This window comes from Narcine bancroftii, chromosome 1, assembly GCF_036971445.1.
Source record: "Narcine bancroftii isolate sNarBan1 chromosome 1, sNarBan1.hap1, whole genome shotgun sequence".
Classification (NCBI taxonomy): Eukaryota; Metazoa; Chordata; class Chondrichthyes; order Torpediniformes; family Narcinidae; genus Narcine; species Narcine bancroftii.
In genome coordinates, this window is record NC_091469.1 from 410,409,451 (window position 1) to 410,436,436 (window position 26,986).

At 39.9% G+C, this 26,986-nt stretch overlaps 2 protein-coding genes across 4 annotated transcripts in view; one reads left to right on the top strand and one right to left on the bottom strand.

The window, feature by feature from the left end:
- pex1 (peroxisomal biogenesis factor 1) overlaps positions 1-10,064 on the bottom strand; it is a 105,701-nt gene extending 95,637 nt beyond the window's left edge. Inside the window, exons 1-3 of one of the 3 annotated variants that reach the window (XM_069913921.1) lie at positions 9,798-10,064; positions 6,223-6,369; positions 1,406-1,552 (exon numbers count right to left, since the gene is read on the bottom strand). In XM_069913921.1, coding sequence (XP_069770022.1) covers positions 1,406-1,552; positions 6,223-6,369; positions 9,798-9,914 — 411 coding nt within the window. In that variant the 5' untranslated portion in view covers positions 9,915-10,064. Of the gene's footprint in view, positions 1-164; positions 441-1,405; positions 1,553-4,981; positions 5,249-6,222; positions 6,370-9,797 lie in introns of those variants that run through there. The other 2 variants (XM_069913922.1, XM_069913923.1) reach the window with 2 other exon arrangements.
- On the top strand, positions 1-25,310 carry rbm48 (RNA binding motif protein 48). Its single transcript, XM_069913939.1, has 7 exons — positions 1-653; positions 4,680-5,470; positions 9,496-10,286; positions 17,002-17,192; positions 17,921-18,066; positions 20,812-21,380; positions 24,726-25,310. The coding sequence occupies exons 3-7, from the start codon at positions 10,185-10,187 to the stop codon at positions 24,795-24,797; spliced, it is 1,080 nt and encodes a 359-aa protein (XP_069770040.1). The 5' UTR covers positions 1-653; positions 4,680-5,470; positions 9,496-10,184; the 3' UTR covers positions 24,798-25,310.
- Positions 25,311-26,986: the final 1,676 nt, after the last annotated feature.

Consider the following 26,986-nt stretch of genomic DNA (forward strand, 5'->3'; position numbering starts at 1 on the left):
CGGGAAAGGGACTTGAACCTTTAACCTTTGGCTCAATTTCAAGCATGCAACGAACCGAGCGTCAGTGGTGACTGAACCAGGTAAAGGAGGACGCAACCCTCCCTCTCTCGCCCCCCACCCTCCTCCACTGGCTACAACCGGAACGAATGAACGCTGGCCATCACCTCCTGCAGATGGAGCTGGGACACAGGCTGCGCAACCAGGTGCAGGAAACAGTCCTTGACGTTGGTGAATCGGAGCTGCACGCACACGGCCCCAGACCCGATTGCAGCGGGCGGCATCGCCTCGCCCACGCGCAGCCTCGCTCCGCTTCACCCGAACAAGCAACGACCGCCGTCCGTTAGCCACACAATGCCGGACTCGAGCACACGCGAGCTTCGACGTCACCAACGTCGCTGCTTTCTGAACCATTGACCCAGGGAAAATGACGCGGATGCAGCTTACGGCTCTCATTGGCCGATTGTTTGCCGGCGAAGGCCATTCTATCCAATCGGCACGCGGAAGGCGGGCTTCAATCTTTGCTCGATTGGTGTGGCCTGTTCGGGACCAAGATGGCTTCTCAGGGTGTGGAAGTATTGAAGCACCATCAACAAAAAGATGTGTGCTTCACACGACCTAAATACCGAGAGGGTCGGAGATTGAGGGCGGTAAAGGTAGGTTTTGAATGTTTATTGAGAGGATACTCATTGGTGAGTCATCTGTAATGTGGCTCGGCGAAGGCTGTAGACAGTGACAGCTCGGCTGAGAACGCACCGAGAGGCTGGAGGAACTCAGCCGGTTTTCAGCGTCCGCGGGGGACAAAGGGATATTGCAGACATTTCGGGCTGAGCCCTTCTTCAAGGATTAAGCAAAGAATAAGTAAGAAACAGGAAATCTCAGAACAGAGGCAGTCCTGGCTGGGGTAGAGTCCAGACCAACAAAAGGTATTAATTGGATTTGATAAGGGAAGAATTGATTTATTTTCTCTCTGTGTGATGGAGACAGGGAAAAGGGAGAGACAGATGTTGGGGTTGGGGGTTTAACGGAAGCCAGAGAAGCTAATGTCATCTAGTTGGAAGATGATGTGCTGTTCATCCAATGTACAGGTGATCTCAGACTGGCAGTGCATGAGGTCACAGGAGTTGGGAAACAAATCCAATATCAGGTGAAGAAAGCATAAAATATGAAGGCAAGATAATTGTAAAAAGAATAGTTAATGCGATGAAACAATGTCAGTTAATTCAGATGTTGGAAAATAGAGTATTTTTTTAAAGAAATGCATTAATAATAGAGCTGAAGCAAAAGATAAAACAGTTGCATGTAAAATGCAATTGACAGTCTAAACAAATAGCAATCAAACCCAATTTTAATAAGCCTTAGCTGAGCTTTGAAAATTTTAGGCTGAAAAGTCATTGGGTAACAGAACCTGTTCTCCATCTTTGACACCAAGTTTTTGTCCAAAATGTCGACTGATCTCTGCAATATTTTCTTCTTCAAATCCAGTAGATCCACGTCCCACCCAGCTGAGGAATGCTGTCCGCTTTAGGTCCCAGGACAATTCAATTGCTTGACCCTAAACAAAGTAAAAAAACATAATAAATACAAGCCCTGAAAGGATTTTTTTTAAATCAAGAGACTAACATACTAATCATTACAAAGTTCTTGATCTGCAGCGGTAGAGTAGAATTTCACTAGTAACTCGTTGAAATTAGCTATACAAATAATTAATTAAGCCTTTAAAATTATATCACAAAAGTAAACAAAGAATTCTTGGTTCATCTTCATTTCTGGAAGCAAATTAAAGAACGAGTAGTGACCAGAGATAGACAGTCACTGAAAGTACACAATGCCGGAAATAAATGAGGCAGGCAGCATGCTAACAGATAATTAAAGTTAACATTTTCAGTTGATGAGCAGATTCCAATGAAAGTTAATCAAAAGAAAATGTTAAATCTGCCTCACTCGCTCTCTCTGTTTAGCATTTTGTGCTTTTATCCATATATCTGCAGTTTTTTTTATTGCAGATATTCACTTGTCACTCTGGAAAGAATTGGTATATGCCAAAAATAAACAGCAATTCTTCAGCATAGCATCTTTAACTTAATAATTGGTCAAGGTGGCTTGAAGACTTGCAAAACAAAAATGTTATCATGGTAGAAAGTAATAAAATTTACAAAAGTTATCCCATTAATCCACCATAGATTCTGCAAATCCCTGTAGGAATTCCACTGACTGGGTTATCATGTGAGAATTATTCCCGAGAAAAATTCCTCAAAACATTTTTCAACAATCCATTTGTAAAGCCTATTCCCACAAAGCAATTTGCTGATGCAAATAATTTATTTTACCTACTAGCTACATATTAAATCTTCTTCCAATCATTTTATTTATCAAACATGCTAAGCCTTAAATCAACTGTCAAGAACTTTAACTGCTGGCCCTAGAATTATTTGCAATACCCTTTGAATTAAGTACTGTATTTATAAAATTATATACATTGAGGAAAAGTGTTTGTTAGTGACTTGGTTTGATAAGGCTGATTATAAAATGCACTGGATCTCATGAACAGTTGAGTCACACTCGTCAAAATTACCTCATGGATCATTAGGGGTCAACTCGTGATCCCAAGCCAATTGATCCTCAATGCCTTCTGAAACATTACAATAAAGGCCTGAACATTGTTGTAGGCAATATATCGTAACTTTTTATGGATGCTGAAAAGATGAGCTAAGTTCCTCCAGCAATTTGGATTTTTTTTTTTTTACAAGCTTCAAACAGCAGCAGTATTCAAAGTATCTTTGCTTGGAGCATTGTGTGCATTTCTGGTCACCCTGTAACATGAAAGTTGTGTTGACTTTGGAAAGAGTACAGAAGAGATTTACCAGAATGCTGCCTGGATTAGAGGATACAAGCTATGTGAGGGGTTAGACAAACTTGGTCTGAAGCATCAAGGCTGAGAAGAGACTCAATAGAAGTTTCTAAAATTATGACAGACATAGGTTAGACCAGGGGTGTCCAACCTTTTAACTTTTAATTTAGACATACAACACAGTAACAGGCCATTTCAGCCCATGAGTATGTTCTGGGGGTGTAGGTTAATTGGGCAGCACTAGCCCGTGGGCCAAAATGGCCTGTTACCATGCTGTATTAAATTAAAATTAAAAGGGTAGACACCTCTGGGTGTCTGACAGACATATTTAAAGTGAAGGAGAAGTTTAAAGGTGTGGAGCAAATTCATTTCATTTTATATCACACACAGAACATGGTGAGTGTCTGGGACAGGTTGTCAGAATAAGTGTTTCAGGTTAAATATGATGGCTGTATGTAAGAGACTTCTAGAGCAGGGTGGGCAACTTTTAAAAAAAAAACTTACATTCTACCATAAGTATTCCCAACACCATAAGTGCTCTGTGATTAGTAATGGATTGTGTAAGGCGGTATGTGAGTGGAAAGAAAAAGTTTGAAAATTACTATTTTAATTGTTCCTAAATGACTCATAATGAACACGGTTTCATAACTCCAAAGGAAATGGGCCAATAATAATTTTTCTCAAGCAAAATATTTCAGTAACAATTGGGTCTAGAGCAGTGATTTTCAACCTTCCCTTCCTTCTCACATACCACCTTAAGCAATCCCTTACCAATCACAGAGCACCAATGGCATAGGGGCTACTTAAAGTGGGATGTGAGTGGAAAGAAAAAGGTTGCTCACACCTGTTCTAGAGACACATGACTATGCAGGAAATATAGGAAGATATGCATCACATGCTAGTAGTGGACTTTTCTTAATTTGGGCACCACATTTAGCACAGATATCATGGACCAAAGAAAGGGCCTGCTCATCTACTGTTCTGTATTCTATTAAAATAATTGACATGCAACCTAATGGGACACCCAACTCCCAAATTCTAAAAATTCCAAAATTAATCAAGTATTCAAAATAACAATTGTAAAATACGAAAATCTGTAGACAATGGGGGGGAGGGGGGTTGAAGTAAAAACACAATGTTGGAGAAACTCAGCTGGTCAAACAATCTCCTTTATATAGCAAAGTTATATGGTTATATAGCAAATTTTAAAATATATAATCGATGTTTCAGGCTTGAGTCCTTCATCAAGATTTGGAAAAATGTCAGCAGGCCTCTGAACAAGAGGGGGGGGGGGAGAATGTGGTCACAAAGGCAGAAGGTGATAGGTGAAGAGAGGGAGGGGACAGCAGCAATGAAGGGGAGGAGGGAGGAAGGAGAACTGGGAAGGGAAAAGAAGATGGGGAAAGAGGAGAGCAGGTTAGCAGAAACCAGAAAATTTCACGTTAATGCCATCTATGCCCAGATGAAAAATCAGGTGGTCTTAGTGGAATAGTACACAAGCCCATGGAGACATGTGAGTATGGAAGTGTGACACAGGACTGAAGTGGTTGGCACCTGGGAGGTCCCTGTGACTGGTGCGGACAGAGTGAAGGTGCCATCTCCCAATCAGCACCCAGTCTCTCCAATGTCGAGAAGACCACAAAGGGAGCACCAGATGCAGTAAATTCTCCAATGTAGAAAACAGGGGGGACTCAACATCTGTGGTGGGTGGGGGGGTCGAACACTGCGAGTGAATCTTTTCCCCGTATTTTCTGCCTAAAAATTTTAACCTGTTTTTGGCTCTTGAAACATCCTTTTGTGCAAACAGCGTTTCTGTGTTTCCTTTATTTAGCCAGCAATCATCTTAAATCTTCTTGGAACCCAAGAGTCACGAGTTGTTTTACTAGCATCTGAGTGGTCTCATGGTGGGGGGGGTGGGGGTTAATACCTCACCTTCAACGCCATGACCTGATCATTTGCACCCAACTTTCGGGAAAGGGACTTGAACCTTTAACCTTTGGCTCAATTTCAAGCATGCAACGAACCGAGCGTCAGTGGTGACTGAACCAGGTAAAGGAGGACGCAACCCTCCCTCTCTCGCCCCCCACCCTCCTCCACTGGCTACAACCGGAACGAATGAACGCTGGCCATCACCTCCTGCAGATGGAGCTGGGACACAGGCTGCGCAACCAGGTGCAGGAAACAGTCCTTGACGTTGGTGAATCGGAGCTGCACGCACACGGCCCCAGACCCGATTGCAGCGGGCGGCATCGCCTCGCCCACGCGCAGCCTCGCTCCGCTTCACCCGAACAAGCAACGACCGCCGTCCGTTAGCCACACAATGCCGGACTCGAGCACACGCGAGCTTCGACGTCACCAACGTCGCTGCTTTCTGAACCATTGACCCAGGGAAAATGACGCGGATGCAGCTTACGGCTCTCATTGGCCGATTGTTTGCCGGCGAAGGCCATTCTATCCAATCGGCACGCGGAAGGCGGGCTTCAATCTTTGCTCGATTGGTGTGGCCTGTTCGGGACCAAGATGGCTTCTCAGGGTGTGGAAGTATTGAAGCACCATCAACAAAAAGATGTGTGCTTCACACGACCTAAATACCGAGAGGGTCGGAGATTGAGGGCGGTAAAGGTAGGTTTTGAATGTTTATTGAGAGGATACTCATTGGTGAGTCATCTGTAATGTGGCTCGGCGAAGGCTGTAGACAGTGACAGCTCGGCTGAGAACGCACCGAGAGGCTGGAGGAACTCAGCCGGTTTTCAGCGTCCGCGGGGGACAAAGGGATATTGCAGACATTTCGGGCTGAGCCCTTCTTCAAGGATTAAGCAAAGAATAAGTAAGAAACAGGAAATCTCAGAACAGAGGCAGTCCTGGCTGGGGTAGAGTCCAGACCAACAAAAGGTATTAATTGGATTTGATAAGGGAAGAATTGATTTATTTTCTCTCTGTGTGATGGAGACAGGGAAAAGGGAGAGACAGATGTTGGGGTTGGGGGTTTAACGGAAGCCAGAGAAGCTAATGTCATCTAGTTGGAAGATGATGTGCTGTTCATCCAATGTACAGGTGATCTCAGACTGGCAGTGCATGAGGTCACAGGAGTTGGGAAACAAATCCAATATCAGGTGAAGAAAGCATAAAATATGAAGGCAAGATAATTGTAAAAAGAATAGTTAATGCGATGAAACAATGTCAGTTAATTCAGATGTTGGAAAATAGAGTATTTTTTTAAAGAAATGCATTAATAATAGAGCTGAAGCAAAAGATAAAACAGTTGCATGTAAAATGCAATTGACAGTCTAAACAAATAGCAATCAAACCCAATTTTAATAAGCCTTAGCTGAGCTTTGAAAATTTTAGGCTGAAAAGTCATTGGGTAACAGAACCTGTTCTCCATCTTTGACACCAAGTTTTTGTCCAAAATGTCGACTGATCTCTGCAATATTTTCTTCTTCAAATCCAGTAGATCCACGTCCCACCCAGCTGAGGAATGCTGTCCGCTTTAGGTCCCAGGACAATTCAATTGCTTGACCCTAAACAAAGTAAAAAAACATAATAAATACAAGCCCTGAAAGGATTTTTTTTAAATCAAGAGACTAACATACTAATCATTACAAAGTTCTTGATCTGCAGCGGTAGAGTAGAATTTCACTAGTAACTCGTTGAAATTAGCTATACAAATAATTAATTAAGCCTTTAAAATTATATCACAAAAGTAAACAAAGAATTCTTGGTTCATCTTCATTTCTGGAAGCAAATTAAAGAACGAGTAGTGACCAGAGATAGACAGTCACTGAAAGTACACAATGCCGGAAATAAATGAGGCAGGCAGCATGCTAACAGATAATTAAAGTTAACATTTTCAGTTGATGAGCAGATTCCAATGAAAGTTAATCAAAAGAAAATGTTAAATCTGCCTCACTCACTCTCTCTGTTTAGCATTTTGTGCTTTTATCCATATATCTGCAGTTTTTTTTATTGCAGATATTCACTTGTCACTCTGGAAAGAATTGGTATATGCCAAAAATAAACAGCAATTCTTCAGCATAGCATCTTTAACTTAATAATTGGTCAAGGTGGCTTGAAGACTTGCAAAACAAAAATGTTATCATGGTAGAAAGTAATAAAATTTACAAAAGTTATCCCATTAATCCACCATAGATTCTGCAAATCCCTGTAGGAATTCCACTGACTGGGTTATCATGTGAGAATTATTCCCGAGAAAAATTCCTCAAAACATTTTTCAACAATCCATTTGTAAAGCCTATTCCCACAAAGCAATTTGCTGATGCAAATAATTTATTTTACCTACTAGCTACATATTAAATCTTCTTCCAATCATTTTATTTATCAAACATGCTAAGCCTTAAATCAACTGTCAAGAACTTTAACTGCTGGCCCTAGAATTATTTGCAATACCCTTTGAATTAAGTACTGTATTTATAAAATTATATACATTGAGGAAAAGTGTTTGTTAGTGACTTGGTTTGATAAGGCTGATTATAAAATGCACTGGATCTCATGAACAGTTGAGTCACACTCGTCAAAATTACCTCATGGATCATTAGGGGTCAACTCGTGATCCCAAGCCAATTGATCCTCAATGCCTTCTGAAACATTACAATAAAGGCCTGAACATTGTTGTAGGCAATATATCGTAACTTTTTATGGATGCTGAAAAGATGAGCTAAGTTCCTCCAGCAATTTGGATTTTTTTTTTTTTACAAGCTTCAAACAGCAGCAGTATTCAAAGTATCTTTGCTTGGAGCATTGTGTGCATTTCTGGTCACCCTGTAACATGAAAGTTGTGTTGACTTTGGAAAGAGTACAGAAGAGATTTACCAGAATGCTGCCTGGATTAGAGGATACAAGCTATGTGAGGGGTTAGACAAACTTGGTCTGAAGCATCAAGGCTGAGAAGAGACTCAATAGAAGTTTCTAAAATTATGACAGACATAGGTTAGACCAGGGGTGTCCAACCTTTTAACTTTTAATTTAGACATACAACACAGTAACAGGCCATTTCAGCCCATGAGTATGTTCTGGGGGTGTAGGTTAATTGGGCAGCACTAGCCCGTGGGCCAAAATGGCCTGTTACCATGCTGTATTAAATTAAAATTAAAAGGGTAGACACCTCTGGGTGTCTGACAGACATATTTAAAGTGAAGGAGAAGTTTAAAGGTGTGGAGCAAATTCATTTCATTTTATATCACACACAGAACATGGTGAGTGTCTGGGACAGGTTGTCAGAATAAGTGTTTCAGGTTAAATATGATGGCTGTATGTAAGAGACTTCTAGAGCAGGGTGGGCAACTTTTAAAAAAAAAACTTACATTCTACCATAAGTATTCCCAACACCATAAGTGCTCTGTGATTAGTAATGGATTGTGTAAGGCGGTATGTGAGTGGAAAGAAAAAGTTTGAAAATTACTATTTTAATTGTTCCTAAATGACTCATAATGAACACGGTTTCATAACTCCAAAGGAAATGGGCCAATAATAATTTTTCTCAAGCAAAATATTTCAGTAACAATTGGGTCTAGAGCAGTGATTTTCAACCTTCCCTTCCTTCTCACATACCACCTTAAGCAATCCCTTACCAATCACAGAGCACCAATGGCATAGGGGCTACTTAAAGTGGGATGTGAGTGGAAAGAAAAAGGTTGCTCACACCTGTTCTAGAGACACATGACTATGCAGGAAATATAGGAAGATATGCATCACATGCTAGTAGTGGACTTTTCTTAATTTGGGCACCACATTTAGCACAGATATCATGGACCAAAGAAAGGGCCTGCTCATCTACTGTTCTGTATTCTATTAAAATAATTGACATGCAACCTAATGGGACACCCAACTCCCAAATTCTAAAAATTCCAAAATTAATCAAGTATTCAAAATAACAATTGTAAAATACGAAAATCTGTAGACAATGGGGGGGAGGGGGGTTGAAGTAAAAACACAATGTTGGAGAAACTCAGCTGGTCAAACAATCTCCTTTATATAGCAAAGTTATATGGTTATATAGCAAATTTTAAAATATATAATCGATGTTTCAGGCTTGAGTCCTTCATCAAGATTTGGAAAAATGTCAGCAGGCCTCTGAACAAGAGGGGGGGGGGGGAATGTGGTCACAAAGGCAGAAGGTGATAGGTGAAGAGAGGGAGGGGACAGCAGCAATGAAGGGGAGGAGGGAGGAAGGAGAACTGGGAAGGGAAAAGAAGATGGGGAAAGAGGAGAGCAGGTTAGCAGAAACCAGAAAATTTCACGTTAATGCCATCTATGCCCAGATGAAAAATCAGGTGGTCTTAGTGGAATAGTACACAAGCCCATGGAGACATGTGAGTATGGAAGTGTGACACAGGACTGAAGTGGTTGGCACCTGGGAGGTCCCTGTGACTGGTGCGGACAGAGTGAAGGTGCCATCTCCCAATCAGCACCCAGTCTCTCCAATGTCGAGAAGACCACAAAGGGAGCACCAGATGCAGTAAATTCTCCAATGTAGAAAACAGGGGGGACTCAACATCTGTGGTGGGTGGGGGGGTCGAACACTGCGAGTGAATCTTTTCCCCGTATTTTCTGCCTAAAAATTTTAACCTGTTTTTGGCTCTTGAAACATCCTTTTGTGCAAACAGCGTTTCTGTGTTTCCTTTATTTAGCCAGCAATCATCTTAAATCTTCTTGGAACCCAAGAGTCACGAGTTGTTTTACTAGCATCTGAGTGGTCTCATGGTGGGGGGGGTGGGGGTTAATACCTCACCTTCAACGCCATGACCTGATCATTTGCACCCAACTTTCGGGAAAGGGACTTGAACCTTTAACCTTTGGCTCAATTTCAAGCATGCAACGAACCGAGCGTCAGTGGTGACTGAACCAGGTAAAGGAGGACGCAACCCTCCCTCTCTCGCCCCCCACCCTCCTCCACTGGCTACAACCGGAACGAATGAACGCTGGCCATCACCTCCTGCAGATGGAGCTGGGACACAGGCTGCGCAACCAGGTGCAGGAAACAGTCCTTGACGTTGGTGAATCGGAGCTGCACGCACACGGCCCCAGACCCGATTGCAGCGGGCGGCATCGCCTCGCCCACGCGCAGCCTCGCTCCGCTTCACCCGAACAAGCAACGACCGCCGTCCGTTAGCCACACAATGCCGGACTCGAGCACACGCGAGCTTCGACGTCACCAACGTCGCTGCTTTCTGAACCATTGACCCAGGGAAAATGACGCGGATGCAGCTTACGGCTCTCATTGGCCGATTGTTTGCCGGCGAAGGCCATTCTATCCAATCGGCACGCGGAAGGCGGGCTTCAATCTTTGCTCGATTGGTGTGGCCTGTTCGGGACCAAGATGGCTTCTCAGGGTGTGGAAGTATTGAAGCACCATCAACAAAAAGATGTGTGCTTCACACGACCTAAATACCGAGAGGGTCGGAGATTGAGGGCGGTAAAGGTAGGTTTTGAATGTTTATTGAGAGGATACTCATTGGTGAGTCATCTGTAATGTGGCTCGGCGAAGGCTGTAGACAGTGACAGCTCGGCTGAGAACGCACCGAGAGGCTGGAGGAACTCAGCCGGTTTTCAGCGTCCGCGGGGGACAAAGGGATATTGCAGACATTTCGGGCTGAGCCCTTCTTCAAGGATTAAGCAAAGAATAAGTAAGAAACAGGAAATCTCAGAACAGAGGCAGTCCTGGCTGGGGTAGAGTCCAGACCAACAAAAGGTATTAATTGGATTTGATAAGGGAAGAATTGATTTATTTTCTCTCTGTGTGATGGAGACAGGGAAAAGGGAGAGACAGATGTTGGGGTTGGGGGTTTAACGGAAGCCAGAGAAGCTAATGTCATCTAGTTGGAAGATGATGTGCTGTTCATCCAATGTACAGGTGATCTCAGACTGGCAGTGCATGAGACCCTGGGCAGACATGTCAGCAAGGGAATATTGCCGGGAATTGAAATGGGTAGATCCATGCTATTGTGGCGGATAGAGCCGAGGTGCTCAATCCTGCTCCAGGGGTGTAGTGCTACTGGAACTCACAGGAGCACCGCTCCGGCACCTCAATGGCCCACTCACTCAGGGGGGTGGCATATAAGACAATCCCTCTTCCCGAGCACTATTCTCTATTCTGGACATGTATTTCTTTCACGATCGCTCGTCCTACTTCATAGTCCTACAGTTCGCTATCAATTACGCACCAAATACAATATGGCAGCCACCAAGGACAGGTTTCGTGAGACCATCTTGTCACCATTTTTGGTGAGCTCCGGTACCTAAACAAAAATTGCACTGCACCCCTGCCGTTATCCCAGTTTGCACTCAGTCTCTCCAAGGTGACCTTGAAAGGAGCACTGGATACAGTAGATAACCCCTGCAGATTCACATGTAAAATGTTGCTTCATTTGGAAGAACTGTTTGGGGCCCCAATAGGTGGTGAGGGAGAAGATGTGGGTGCAAGTGGAGCACTCGTGCGGGTAGATACCAAGGGGATAGGGAGGAAAGAGTGGGCAGGGGAGTCACAGACGGAGTAGTCCCTGCAGACGGTGGATGTGTCTAGTGGTGGGATCATGTATTAGATCACACATGTCAACTCTGGCCTGCGGGCCAAATATATTATATTTGGCCTGCAAGATCATATTAAATATATATTAGAGTTGGCCCGCTGCCCGCCGCGCCAGTATAGCGCATGCACACTGAAGGTGAAAATGAAGACGCCGGAGGTGTGGAGGGATCTCAGAGTCCCGAATCCCGGGGATTGAAGCGCCGCACTCAGCCCGCCCGGCTCCCAGACACACAGACGCGGCTGGAGTTGGGGACCATCCTTGCTGGGTCTGAGTTTCAGCGGCGACGCCGGACCGAACGTCTCAATGGCGATGCCTTCCCCCTCGCTCCATGCGCGGCGGACCCTGCCTCGCGTTCCTTTTGTTGGATACGAGCCCGGCGCCGTGAGATCGCAGTTTAATCCCTCTCCAACCATGGGAGAGGGGTGGGAGCAAATCGCTCTTCTCAGCCAATTCCTCCACCGCCCCGGATGCCGGCGTTTCAACGGGGGGTTCGGGTGCCTTCGTCAGGCGACCGACCTGTTGATCCAAGACAAGGGGAGAGTGTACAAACTCCACACAGACAGCACCTGAACTCGGGTGAACGTGGAGCTGCGACCCCACATTCCACATCAGGACTGTGTGTAAGATTTGGAGCAGTGAGACGGAAGCTTATTTTGTTCCTGTGATTAAGCCTTTCTTGGGGTGGGGGGGGGGGGGTCCTTCTCTGACCACTTGCCTTACAATTAACCTAATCAGATGTGGAGTTACCACAATACAATAGTTCTCAACCTTATTCATTCCACTCGCGTCCCTGTGCCATTGGTGCTCTGTGATTAGTAAGGGATTGCTTAAGGTGGTCTGTGGGTGGAAAGAAAAAGTTTGAAGACCACTGCTTTAATCATCCCTCATTGACTCGTCATGTGCACGGTTTCAGAACGCTAAAGGAAATGGGCCAGTGACAATGACAATGACAATGAAAGAGTTTATCCAAAACTATTATTAAACATTTATTTTAATAAGAAAAAGTTTAACATTACATATGTTGAAAGACGAGAAAACAGGCAGATGTTGAAAATTTTCAATAAATATTTAGTTCGGCCCTCGACTTAGTCCAAGTTTTTAATTTTGGCCCTCCGTGAATTTGAGTTTGACACCCCTGTATTAGATGGTGGAGGAGGATGCGTTGGATGTGGAGGCAGGTAGGGTTGTAGGTGAGAACAAGAGGAATCCTGTCTTTATTGCACTTGGAGGCAGAGGGGGCCAGAGCAGATGTGTGGATAATGGGGAATATGCGGATGAGGGCTGAGTTGATGGTGTTAGAGGGAAAGCCACATGTTTGAAAAATGATGATTTGGCATGGAAGTCATCATCCTGGGTGCATTTTGGCACCACATTTGGCACAGGCCAAAGGGCCTGTTCATCTACTGTTCTATATTCTATTAAAATAATTGACATGCAACCTAATAGGACACCCAACTCCCCAAATTCTAAAAATTCCAAAATTATTCAAGTATTCAAAATAACAGTGAGATGGAGGAATTGAGAGAATGGAATGGAATCCTTACAGGGGACAGGTGGTGAAGAGGTGTAGTTGAGCTAGCTGTAGGAATTGGTGGGTCTGTCGAGAGTTTCTCAGAGAGGGGAAGGTCGGAGGGGATGGTGAAGACCAGGCAGGGGTTAGGGGGAGGTTCAATGGGGTGAATGGAATGTGTTGGAGAGGGAAGGAGGATGGGTGGATCAAGAGGTGAAGGATAGGAAGGGTCCAAGAGAGGAGGGGAAGGTTGGAGAAATCAGAAGGTGGAGGGAGAAAGCTCTGTGTGCTCCCTTTGCGATGAAGGCTTGGTCCTATTGGTTGCGGGGGCCAAGGTGGAAACCCGCATCCTAAGCCAGGTCATAGACTGCTGGGTTCAGAGGCTCGATCCTGAAGGTCACTGGGGCTAAGATGGAGACCTGCATCTGTAACCTGGTTGTGTGGACCAGCAGGTTCAGGATGAAAGTTCATGTCGGAGGCTTGGTCCTGCAGGTTGGCAAGCCAAAGTGGAGACCCAGGGTCCAAGTCTTGCCTCCAACTGTATCCTCCAGAGGAACTGTTCCCTTTCAGAGTGAAGTATAGTGCATTATTGAGTGGTGAGCACAAATGCCAATCTAATATAGCTACACTATTCGTTTTTACTCACATTAGGTCTGCTTCCTTCTTTGGCTTGCCTTTTTAAGTGCTTGTCTAATTGTCACTTAACCAGATAAATTGTATCTGACTTCATTATTTTTGGTAGTGCATTTCAGATATCAATAACTCTCTGTGTTATTCTCCGTCTCCAGGATTGTGGAGGCTAGATTATTAGAGGTATTTAAAGAAGGTGGCTATGTTTGAAAAAAAAACAGGGACATGGATGTCTTTAATTGAATGCCATCTCACCTGTCATACATTATGAATAGTGTGACTTGTTTGGTGTATTTAATAGTTTTCAGAAGAAAAAAAGGTTTTTTTGTTTATATATCAAATATTTCAGGATGTGGAATGTTGATTTCTATTTCAAAAAGAAAATGTTGGGGGGGGGGGCGTGGCAAGATGGCGTAAGGAATAGACGTGCCTTCCAGACCTCTCCCGACTCTTTGGTGTTGTTTTGTCTTTAAATGCCCGTTAAAATCTTTTCAAGGTTAGATATAGTTAGAGCTGTTAAACTAGTTTCCAATGGTACAATTGTTGAAAAAAAGCAAGAAAAAACGGCAACAGATTGTTAAGAAATTACATTTTCTGAAGATATCAGAGCCTACTTGTTTACAAGAAGCCAGGACTCAGCGTGGAATAGATCCAGGAGAAGCACAGGAACCAGCAGCGGAGCTCCGTTCTCTGCTGGTCGGGCTCTTTAAAAATGGCACCCGGCAGTCCTTAGAACAAAGGGCTAGCCAGGTGCGTGTATTTCAGTCAATGCCCGCTATGAGCGCTGTCACAGAGCCTTTGACAGCTGAGAAGCCGCCAGCTGAAGGCTTGCAGTTAAAGGAACGTCCACTGACTGATGTAGTGGTGGTGCTGCGAAGTGCACCACCTGAAATGAAGATTCCTATAGACCTCGATGCGTCGGAGATGCTTGACAGAATATGGCTTGGGGATAACCCTCGCCATCAACCTCCAAATATTACTGGGGAGGTTACGGCAGGGGTTTCTACACGAAGTCACGCTGCAAGAAAAGCAGTTAAATTAAGGGAGGGAATACAAGACCTTTTGGCTATTCAGAAACAACTGGACTCTACTGTGTCTGAATCTACTTCAGTGGATAAGTTTCTTAAGAAACTTGAATCTAAGTTAACTGCTATATTGAAAGAATTTGTTAAAGCTTTAGATCAACTTGATACTAAACTTAATACCTTGGTGGATATTAATACTCAACAGATGGCTGATTATGGAGCTTTTAAGCTTAAAACGAGTGAAAGACTTGATTTTTGAGGTACAAGATCAATTACAAGGTGTCAATAAAACAATTGAAACTTTACAAATTCAGAATAAAAATTTAATGAAAAAGGTTGATTATTTGGAGAATCAATCCAGACGGAATAACATAAAAATTGTTGGTTTACCAGAAGATATAGAAGGATCAAATCCAAGAAAATTCTTTACTGAGTGGATTCCACAAGTATTAGGACAAGATAAGTTCCCGGAAGGCTTAATACTGGAACGTGCACATAGAGCTTTGAGAAGAAAGCCTTCTTTTGGACAAAAGCCACAACCTGTTTTGGTTCGTTGTTTAAATTATTATGATAGAGAGACAATTTTGCGTGTGGCCATAAGAAGTGCACAACAAAGAAGATCTCCTTTGATGGTTCAGAATAATCGTTTTTTTTTATCCAGATTTGAGTCAAGAAGTTATGTCTCAACGACGTGAATTTAATTCTGTGAAAGAAGTGTTGTGGAAAAAAGGTTATAAAGCAACATTTAGATATCCTGCGGTACTGAAGATTTTTCAAGATGGTTACCAATCAAAATTTTTTGATGATCCTAAGGAAGCTATGGATTTTACTCAATCGTTACCAATTATACAATTTCAGGAAAGACGTAGTCCTCCACGGTCTCCAAAGAGAGTGGAGATACAAGATGGGAATCGAATTCCAAGGAGAAATGGAAATAATGGTGGTTGAAGTGATAAAGTTGATTAAAAAATACTAAAAAGAAATGTTTTTTTCTCTTTTTGAGAAAATTTTAAATAATGATGATAGTTTATGTGAAACGTGAGTTGGGAGAGGGAGCTGGGTGGGCAATATTTTCCAGAAGTCATCAGCTACGTGTGAGTTATCTCACACCCGATATTGTGTGGGAGTTACCGCAATGAGCGGTTGACCCAGGAGGAGGTAGCAGTTGCCTCCTGCCTGGTTTTTTTTTTTCTTATTAATTTTTGGATTGAGGAGTGAAAGATTTTTATTATTTAAAAAAAATTTTTTTTTTTTGTAGTTTTAGGAGGGGATAAGGGGAGTGTTTTTTTTCTTTCTTTTTTTCCTTCTCTTTTTTTGTGTGTTCTTTTTAGTAATGTTTAAATTTAAATTTGTTTTTTTTAAATACTTACGGTTTTAATAATTTTATTAAGTATAAGAAAGTATTTGCTTGTTTAAAAAATTAAAAGTTGATGTGGTTTTTTTTGTAAAGTTTATTTAGTAGATAAGGAATATTTGAAATTTAAATCTCAATGGGATGGATAAGCTTTTTATTTAACTTCAAGGTGAAAGGAGTGGTAATTCTAGTGTAAATTATTTTATTATCTTAGTTACAGAATGAAGGGAATAATGGTGAAAGTTATAAATTGAATTGTACAATTCTTAATAAGGCTTGAATTTTGTTTGTTGTTTATGCTCCATTTGTTGAAGATATAGTTTTTGTTGTAGACGTGTTTTTATTATTTGGACATGTGAATTTTAAAGTAATGATTGGGGATATTTAAATGTGGTATTGGGGCTTTTATTGGATAAGTATTCAAGAGCAAAAGGGAAAAATGGTGGAAGAGTACTAAAATTGAATTGTACAATGCTTAATGAGGTTTGGATTTTGTTTCAAGATGGTGGTTTATGTGACTAATATGATGATAGATGTGAAGTTGGTTGATATTTGGTGAAGGTTTATTTTTATAGAGAAAGTTTTTTTTATCTTTTTTTTCTCATGCTACAATTCTTTTTTAAGAATTGATTATTGTTTAATGTTTTTTTCTCTTACATATATTACTAATCTTATTAATCTTTCACTCTTTATTGTGGGGGGGGAAGGAGGGGGGTTGGATTAATTTGAGTTGGTTTATTAATGTTGTGTAATAATTATTGGGGGGGTATAGTTTGTTTAGATTACTGATATATTGTAATTTCATTATTTCATTTTTAAATTTTTTTTAATGTAATCTTATATCTTATTCATGATATAAAATCTTAAATAAAGTTTAAAAAAAAAGAGAATGTTGGAATGTAAAATAAAATAAAACAAAAACTTGAAACACTCACCAGGTCAGGCAGCATCCAAGAGGGTTAACATTTCAGGTTGAAGATCCTTTTTCACAGGGATTGTTCATGAGTTAATAATAAATGTAGCATGACAAAATATTCCTGATATCTTATTTTACAATTTATTCACAATGTTGTTTAACAATGATCTAGGTGTATACAATAAATCTCGAATCCAGGCATCTGCTAATCCAGGGAGTGCCAGCTGTGGGAGTCATGAAGGAGCTGATTGAACTCTTTGCTTTATATGGAACTATTGAAGAATATTATGTATTGGATGAATACCCAGCTGAAGAATTCACAGAAGTTTATCATATCAAATACCAGAAATTACAAAGTGCAAGGTAATGAGCCAGGCTAAATTGATGCAGAAAATATTTTTTTTTTTAACCATAATCTGATTAACCATTATTGCAATGTATTTTGCTTTGTTTAATTAAGCAACAAATGCATTTTTTCTTAATAGAATGAGTCATGTAATTAAATTTCATCTTGGAAGATTCTAGTACATATTTTGAATGCCATTGTTTTAGATGGATAACCAGATGAAAATGTTAATTTATGGTTTAAGCTTGGGTACAGCATATACACAGTTGAAAATCAAAAACAAAGTTCTACTATCAAGTTTCGTCAAATGAACGTTTGCATGAAATAAAAGTAGAATCTTCCAAATTCAACAAAAACCCAACTCTTTTTATATTACTTGCAATAATTTTGGTGCAAGATTTGTAAAAAGCAAATTTCCAATCTTTTTAATTTCCTGAAAATCCTACAAATGCTTGATTATTTTGCTGTTTTTTCATCATTTAAAGTCATGTAAAAGATATGATTATATATATGGGACTGCTTTGTATTAGGTTCGTTGGACATTACTTTTTTCAAACCTTGTTTAGTTTAATATTTGACGAAAGTTTAATTTTCTAATAGTATTTCTATTAGAGGAATATAAAAGAATATTTCAGCATATGTTGAAGAAATCAGGCTTTTTTTCTTTTGTATAGTTTCTGTAAACAAGTACACCCTTGTAATTTATATGTCAGGCCATAGTAATGATATTTAAATTTTTTTCCAGAATAGCAAAACGCAAACAAGATGAGAAAAGCTTTTTTGGTGGCTTGCTTCATGTGTGTTATGCCCCTGAATTTGAAACAATTGAGGATACAAGAGCAAAGTTAAATGAGAGGAAAAGGTATATTATGAGAGCAACGGGCTATAAAGGTGTGTCCACGGAACATTTTTCAGTTGAATACTTTCATGTCACTTTACAATAATCTGTTGCATCTTAAGAAAATTTGGTGACAGCTTTCTATTGTATTGTATGCATGATTTTATTTCCAAAATAAAACATTCATCTTTGTACTCAAAAGACAAACATTGATAGATATTGCAGTACATCTGTGCTTTTCACGTCTGAAAATCACACAAATTGAGTGCATTTATTTGCCTCTTGCTACTATATATGCAGCAAATTCTAATAACTGAATAGCCAGGTAACCCACCAATTATCTCATTACCTTCTAATTTCCTTTAAACTTTACAATTAAGTAAATATCAGTCACCAAGTTTACTTGATAGCAAGGAACCAATTGAAATCATTGTTTCTTAAGCATCATTTGCAGCTTTTTGCATTCCATTATTGATAGTTCCACTTTAATTGCAGATCATGTTTTACATTTTACAGTAACATATTTTCATATTTGGGCAAAGCAATAACAAAATCAAACAATCCATGGATATTCCATTTTATATTAGCTTGCATCAATGAAAATTCATAGTCCATCTCTGAACCATTACAAAGCACATATTCAGGTGTAGTTTGCTTCATTTGTAAAATATTTTAAAGAGCCATTTCTAATTTTTTTTAAATCAATGGTCTTTGGCCCACCATCTTAAAAATAACTCGGTAATTATTCTGAACTGTTGTTTTTGAAACAAAGATTTTGATTTTAAATCCACAATTCATCAATAGGGAGCTATCACAGAGGTGAAAATATGTAGGTCGATATCAGAGAAATGCAAAAGAAAAATGCTATCCTACTGGGGTATTTCAAAGTCGTTTTCTGGGATTCCCTTGACCTCAGAGGGGGATAGGATTTTTGAGGTGTCCATGAAATCATTTGTTACACTCTGTAGATAGACCAACAACATTACTGGACCTTATTAAGGAATGTTACTTAAGGAATGTTAAGAGGGATAAATTTTGGAGCTCATAACCAATACTATCAATATTTCTAAGAGGTTATGGAAAAGGATAAGGATGAATCAGCAATAAAGGTTTTAAATTGGGAAAAGCCAATTTCATTAACCAATGGAAGATTTAGCGCAGATAGTGTCTACTTACATAGAGGGAAGCATGTTTCTGCAAGGGTAAATCCAAAGGGATACAAGTATAGGACTGCATAAAGAGATAAAATTAAGCATGTGACAAGTTTAGCAAAGGATCCAAGGATAGAAAGATTCAATTCAACTTGGGAAATGTGATTTGTTTGAAGGAAAATAAATATAAACTAGGTAATACAGCTTTAGAGGGTGAGGCAAGACAGGATGGAAGATATCAAATTGTATGATTGCGAAGACTATTAGAATTTTTTAAAAAGCTTGTCTTTAAAGATAAATTCTGGAGTGCAAAGGCAAAAAAAACTGATAAAATGCTTGTTCAATTGTAGTATAAGACTGAGCACTATATGTTTGGTAGGATGTCCAGGCATTGAGAGAGGATGAATAGATTTACTAAATTGGAATACCATACAAAGTAATATGATACAACTAAATTTTCTCCGTAGAGCCAAGAAGTTTAAAGAAATTTGATAAATATGTTTCAGAATCCATAAAGAGCTTGATGAAGTAAATAGAGAAACTTCATGATGGGAGATTCAATAACTGAAGTAAAATTTAAAGATGTACAACTGAAGGTGATAAGAGAGGGTGGAGGCAGAGTTGGTAATGATGATCCGGAAGATACTCTTAAGAAAGTGATAATTATTCATTTTACTTTTGAAAGCTATTTCTATCTACATGTAAAGGGAAAAAAGTGCAAATTCAATATGAAGGCCATATTGGAACAACAAGTACATAAATCTATCAGCACAAATCTGATCCCTGTTCTGTAGCATTCACAATAAGGGTGATTTAATGCTTGAAATTAACACATTAAATGAACAGAGATAGAAAGGACCTTTAATAACCTCAAATGCAGGCATTGTGGTAATCTTTGAAACATTCTGTAGTCATTTTGTTGTAGTCAAGATCCCACCCATGTGAATGAAATAATGACTAAGTCAGTGGTTCTCAACCTTTTCCATTGTGATTTGTAAGGCATTGCTTAAGGTGGTATGTGAGTGGGAAGGAAAGGCTGAGAATCACTGCTCTAGACCCAATTGTTACTGAAGTGTTTTCCTTGAAAAATTGTCATTGGCCCATTTCCTTTGGAGTTATGAAACTGTGCTCATAACAAGTCAATTAGGTACAATTAAAACAGTGGCTTTCAAACTTTTTCTTTCCACCCACATACCACCTTAAGCAATCCCTTACTAATCACTGAGCACCTATGGTATAGGGAATATTTAAAGTGGTATGTGAATGGAAAGAAAAAGGTTGAGAACCACTGGACTAAGTCTTTAGGTGATTTAAATTGATGTCTCACTTATTGTAGTCTACTATGAATTTAAATTCTGTAATCAAATTATGGAATTTGCACATTTATAAATTTCTAATTCAGATTAAGAATATTACCAATTTATCCTTGGAACCATTAATCTAACAGAATTCGTAAACCAAGGGATCTCTTTATGTTGAAGCACAGGAGTGTTCCTATTTAGCATGGTAGCATGTTATACTTATGGTTTCTCAAACATATTGAATGTATAGTGTTTGTGTATATGAGATTAATAGAAGCTAAATTGTCTCTGCAAGCAAATATTTACCTACAATACTGCTTCATATTTATGCTATTTTGACATGCAGGCCTGTATGTAAGAGAAAAAGATCCTGGGAATCCAGTTATGTCACCCTGTGTTACAAATGGAAGACTTTCTGAAAACTTCAAACAATGTGAAAATTCAGAACTCAACCACTATGAAAGGAATACAGATTTCTTCATGAATGATTACCCAATGTTACCACCTCCACCTCCAGAAAACAGTCAGTCTTCAATATCAATGTCCAGACAAGATTATCCACAAGTACCTTCATCACATGGAATGTTACCAAATGATGTCTCTTGTATGGAAAACTGTTTTGAATATGAATCACCTTCCCATAAAAAACACTTGGCTTGTGATTCTCAGAGTGTAGAAACAAAAAAACAGGTCTCCAATATTAGAACTAGTGCCTCTAGATTTGTTCCCAGAAGTACTCAGCTGCACGTCAGGAAGAAAATATACCAGCAAATGGACATTAATATATTTGATGGATTACCTACTGACAATACTACAGCAATAATTGGACCAAAACGACCAGAAATATCAAAAGTAGACATGGGGGACAATTCCTTAAATGTCTCTGCTTCTTTGATCAGAAATAAACTTACAAAGGTAAGGAATTTTTAAAAGCTTAAATACAAGCTGCTGGAAATGGTCAGCATATCAGGTAGCAGATTTGCTAAACAGTTAACGGTTCAAGTTGATGACAGTTCAATAGAACTGGAGAAAGAAATGTTGGGCAGTTAAAACAGCAAGGAATGACCAAAAAAAAATAGCCTGTTCCAAGTGTAAAGCAGGAAAAATTAAAGGTCAAATCCATCTAAAAATAAAGGTAAAGATTCCATTATTGTCATGTAATACTACATTTAGAATGTAACATAAAATTCCTTTAACTTTGTCTACTATAAGGAAGACAGAGTTGCCACTTTTGTCCAGCCCCCCTCAAAATATTATTCACATTTGTGTGGAAAGAGGCAACATAAGGATCAAAGGCTCAATATGCATCTTGTGAGTAGGACATTTTGAAGAAACTTGTTGAGAAAGGGACATAAGCAGGACGTTAAGAGATTTTCCTGAAATTGGTGAATTTGGTGTAAATTTCAGAGTTGCAAAGTACCTTGAATTGAAATTTTTAAATATTCTTCTGCTTTATGTTGAGTCTCACTATAGCAATGGAGGAAGCTCTGAACAGATGGATCAAAATGTTTTTCTACATAACCATAGAACACTACAGCACAGAAAATAGGCCATTCAGCCCTTCTAGTCTATTCTGAAAACATCATACCATTAGACCCACTGACCTGCACCCATTCCATAACCCTCCAGACCTCTCTTATCCACGTATCTATCCAGTTTGTTTTTAAAACTTAAGTGTGCCCGCATTTACCAAGTCAGATAGCAACTTGTTGCACACTCCCACCACTGAGTGAAAACGTTTCCCTTAAACCTTTCACCCTAAGTCCATGTCTTCTTGTATTTATCTCTCCTAATCTAAGTGGAAAGAGCTTACTCGCATTTACTCTTTCTATACCTCTCATAATTTTGTAAACCTCTATCAAATCTCCCTCATTCTTCTACGCTGCAAGGAATAGACTCCTAACCTGTTTAATCTTTCCCTGCAACTCAATCCTGAAGACCTGGCAAATCCCAGTAAATCTTTTCTGCACTATTTCAATCTTACTATGGGAAAACATAGGAAGTAGGAACAGGAGTAGGCCAAAAATGGCCCATCGAGCCTGCTCCGCCATTCAATACGATCATGGCTGATCTAATTTATGACCTAACTCCATCTACCTGCCTTCTCCCCATATCCCCTAATTCCTCTATCATGTAAAAATTGATCTAACCGAATTTTAAATAGGTTTAATGAGGCAGCCTCAACCACTTCCCTGGTTGGAGAATTCCAAACATTCACTACTCTCTGGGAAAAACTATTTTTCCTCATCTCTGTCCTAAATCTACTCCCCCGAATCTTGAGACTGTGTCCTCTCGTTTTAGTTTCCCCGGCCAGCTCAAAAAACCTTCCAACATCTATCCTATCCATACCCTTCATAAGCCTATATGTTTCTATAAGATCTCCTCTCATTCTTCTGAACTCGAGCGAATACAATCCTAGATGATTTAATCTTTCATCATAAGTCAACCCCTTCATCCCAGGGATCAACCTAGTAAATCTCCTCTGGACCATCACCAAAGCAAGTATATCCTTCCTCAAATATGGAGACCAGAACTGGACACAGTACTCCAGGTGCGGTCTCACCAGTACCTTATACAGTTGCAACATTACCTCCCTACTCCTGAATTCAATTCCTCTAGCGATGAAGGCCAACATTCCATTTGCCTTTTTAATAACCTGCTGCACCTGCAACCTAACTTTTTGTGATTCATGTACAAGCACTCCCAAGTCCCTCTGCACAACAGCATGCTGTAGTTTTTCACCCTTTAAATAATATTCAGCTCTTTTATTTTTCTTGCCAAAGAGGATAACCTCACACTTACTAACATTGTACTCCATCTGCCAGACCTTTGCCCACTCATCCAGCTTAACTATATCCCTCTGCAGACTCTCCACATCCTCATTACAATTTGCTCTTCCACTCAATTTGGTGTCATCCGCAAACTTGGCTACACCACATTTTGTCCCCTCCTCCAAGTCATCAATGTAAATGATGAACAGTTGTGGGCCTAACATGACCCCTACGGCACCCCTCTTACCACTCTCTGCCAACCTGATACCCTTCCTGTAGTTTGACGACCAGAACTGCACACAATACTCCAAATTTGACCTCACCAATTCTTGTACAACCTTGCCATAACATCCCAACTCCTGTACTCAATACTTTGATTTATGAAGGCCAAGATGGCAAAAGCTTTCTTCACAACTGTGTCTACCTGTGACACCGCTTTCAGAGAATCAAGTATCTGACTTTTCTAGATCCCTTTGTTCCTCTGCACTCCTCAATGCCCTATCATTTTCTGTGTCCGTCCTACCTTGGTTTGTCCTTCAAAATCCAACACCTCACACTTCTCTGTATTAAATTCCATTCTATTTTTCTAGTTGGTCCAGATCTCACTGTAAGCTTTGAAAACCTTCCTCACTGTCCACAATACCTCCAGTCTTGGTGTCATTAGAAAACTTGCTGATCCAATTTTCTACATTATCATCCAGATCATTAATATAGACAACAAACGGTCCCAGCACTGATCCCGGAGGCACACCACTAAGCAGAAGCCTCTCTCTACCACTCTCCATCTTCTCCCATTCAACCAATTTCAAATCCAGTTTACAATCTCTCCATGGATACCTCGTATCTGAACTAGCCTCCTATGTGGGACCATGTCAAAAGCCAGGTAGTCAGTCCATGTGGACAACATCTACAGCCTTCATCTACTTTCTTGGTAATATCCTTAATAAACTAAGATTTGTTAAACACGACCTACCATGCACAAAGCCATGCTGACTATCCTTAATCAGCCCTTGGCTGTCCAAATTATTATATTCCTGATCTTTCAGAGTACCCTCCAATAATTTATCTACACTGATGACAGCCTCACCAGCCTGTAATTTCCTCGTTTACTTTTAGAGCCTTTTTTAAACAATGGAAAAATGTGAGCTACCCTCCAATCCTCCGGAACCACACTCATGGATATTATAAATATTTCTGCAATTTCTATGCTTGTTTCTCTCAAGGTCTGAGGGAATGTCACATCAGAACAATGCTTGGGTGAGTTTCCATTTAGGGTCAGAAAGAGAGGAAGCTTGGAGATGTCCATGCTGCCACAATTTACAACCGAAGGCAAAGGCCAGAGAATAAGGTGCTTGCATTTTTAGTAAGAGGCATGGGGAAGAGAGACTTTAATAAAGGAAAAATTAAAAAGAACAATATTATGTTTGAAAATATCTTGTAAAATGTGATGATTAACTATTCATTTGAAAAAATATTTTGTTTTTGCAAGGTATTGTCTGACACCACAATAGAAGCTGAAGAGATGCAAACAAAACCTCCAAAGCAACGTCGGAGAATCTAAAGATGCACTCCCTGAAAATGAAGCTACTGTGTTTTGACATACCTCAAACTCTTTGCACAATGTAGAAATAATGGAGTGGCAACAAATAAATTAATCTATTTTGGATTGAATGAGAGATTATTACAGAGACTGGAAGAACTTTACCTTTTTAAATAGGACAAGTGGGCATTAAGGATCAAACTTCAGAAGTAATTGGCTGAGGAAACATTGAAACCAGCGTATTAACCTTAATAAAATTAGGTAAAATGCACTAAAATGTTGGCATTGTTATTTTTAAGGAATTCAGTGTGGGATAAACATATTTTGAAATACAGGGCCTTGTTACTTTGGTCAAACTATTCATGTCATGATATTTGTTTTAGATAATTTCCACTAGTTTTAGATAATTTTTGATGCTCTATCCTTTCCATTTCCTGTTACAATATGGAACCAACTTGAACTAAGAGGAAAATTGTTCTTGATTCATAAAGCCTATTTCTTTATGATTATCAATAAAAGTTTGAATTATTATAATTTGCCTTTCAACTAGAATGTTTTACAACTAATTAATTTTTTTTTAAATACTTTCCTGGGATGTAAGCAGCACTGCTAAAACCATTATTTTATACCCTGAGCCTAAGTGGTATACTAGGCAATAGTAAGAGAATTGGGAATTGCTCTTATTGGAAAGAGTAAGATGCAATGAGATCTGCATGCCTTTGACCACCAGTTGGTGAAAGTAAATTTTCAGCTGCACCTAACAGTTAGGAAGGCAAGTTGATCTTCATGCAAGAAGATTGGAGTACATAAGTAAGGACAGCTTGCTGCAGCTGTATAGGTTCACATATGAAGCTTTGTATAGTTTTCATCTCTAGACATGGAAAAATATTTCTGCCATTGGAGGGAATGCAACAAAGGTTTATCAGACCAATTCCTGGATTGAGGAGATACCTGGAGTACAGAACAATGAGAGACAATTTCATAGAAACCAATAACATTTTAATAAGTCTAGACAGACCGAATCCAGAGATGATATTCCCAATGGTTGGAGAATCTAGAAGCAGATATGAGGTATGCCATTGTGTCAGGTCATTTGTCTGACTGCTACCATGTAACCCAGTACTACAAGTCGGGTGGTTGACAACTAAATCGGCTCCCTCACCAGGCTTACTTGTTGCAGAGGGTGATTAGACACCCTGCAGGATGAAAAAACAAGACCTGTCAAAGGGTGGACAAACCCTCTCGTAGGGTCAAACATGCTGTGAAAAGGACATTCCTTGCATCGAAGTTTGGCCTGGCCATTCTATGCAACAGAACTTCTCCCAGCCATCTTGGACCTCATCTTGCCACTGGATCCGGGAGGGGATGTTGAGAGGGCGAGTCTGGACCTGTGGAAACCCCTACTCTCACTTAAAATCCATTCACGCACAGACTGCTCCTTGCTGAGGGGTATCCTCGCAGTGCCCGTCAAGGATCAGACTGTACAGCCACTCCAGTACGCACATACAAACCCCACAAACTGACTGAAAGGAACCATCATGAATAGCCAGAAGAGAAAGATGCCATTTAGAGCTGAGAGAGAAATTTCCTCTCGATCTGCAAACTTGTAAAATTCTGTGCTAGAAGACAATAGAAGTGAAGGAAGTAGATATTTCTTAATGCCAAAAAGATCAAGGGATATGGGGAAAAGGGTATTAATGTGAATAAACAGTCATGACTGTTGACTGGTATAACAGACTAAATGAACTTTTACAACCTTCTTTCTAAGCTAGATAGATGTTCAGAGAAAATGGACATTAAGTATTCTAAAGATTCATTGTAAGTAAATGTACAATTGGTTTCCATGTTTAAAATATCACATCTAATGACCATTTTATAACTCTAGAAATTAGAGACTCCATGAAATTAGGATACACAACATCCTAGCTACTTTTCTTCTTTATTAACTAAAAATGTGGTCTGCAGTAAAAATTTGCAAGCACTCCCACAATAATGTTGAGAAAAAACAAAATCCTAATTTTTGAGAGACTTAAACTGGATGCAGGAAAGGGAAGCAAAAATAGTTTTCCATGAATGCTCTGACTGCAAATGCATGTGCTCATTGAGGCTCTCTAAGTAACACATGAATAAACCTTGAATAAATTAGAAAAACAGAATCACTTTCATTTTAACTCTTAACTCTGGGGCTTTTCCAGGGAAAACCATATCAT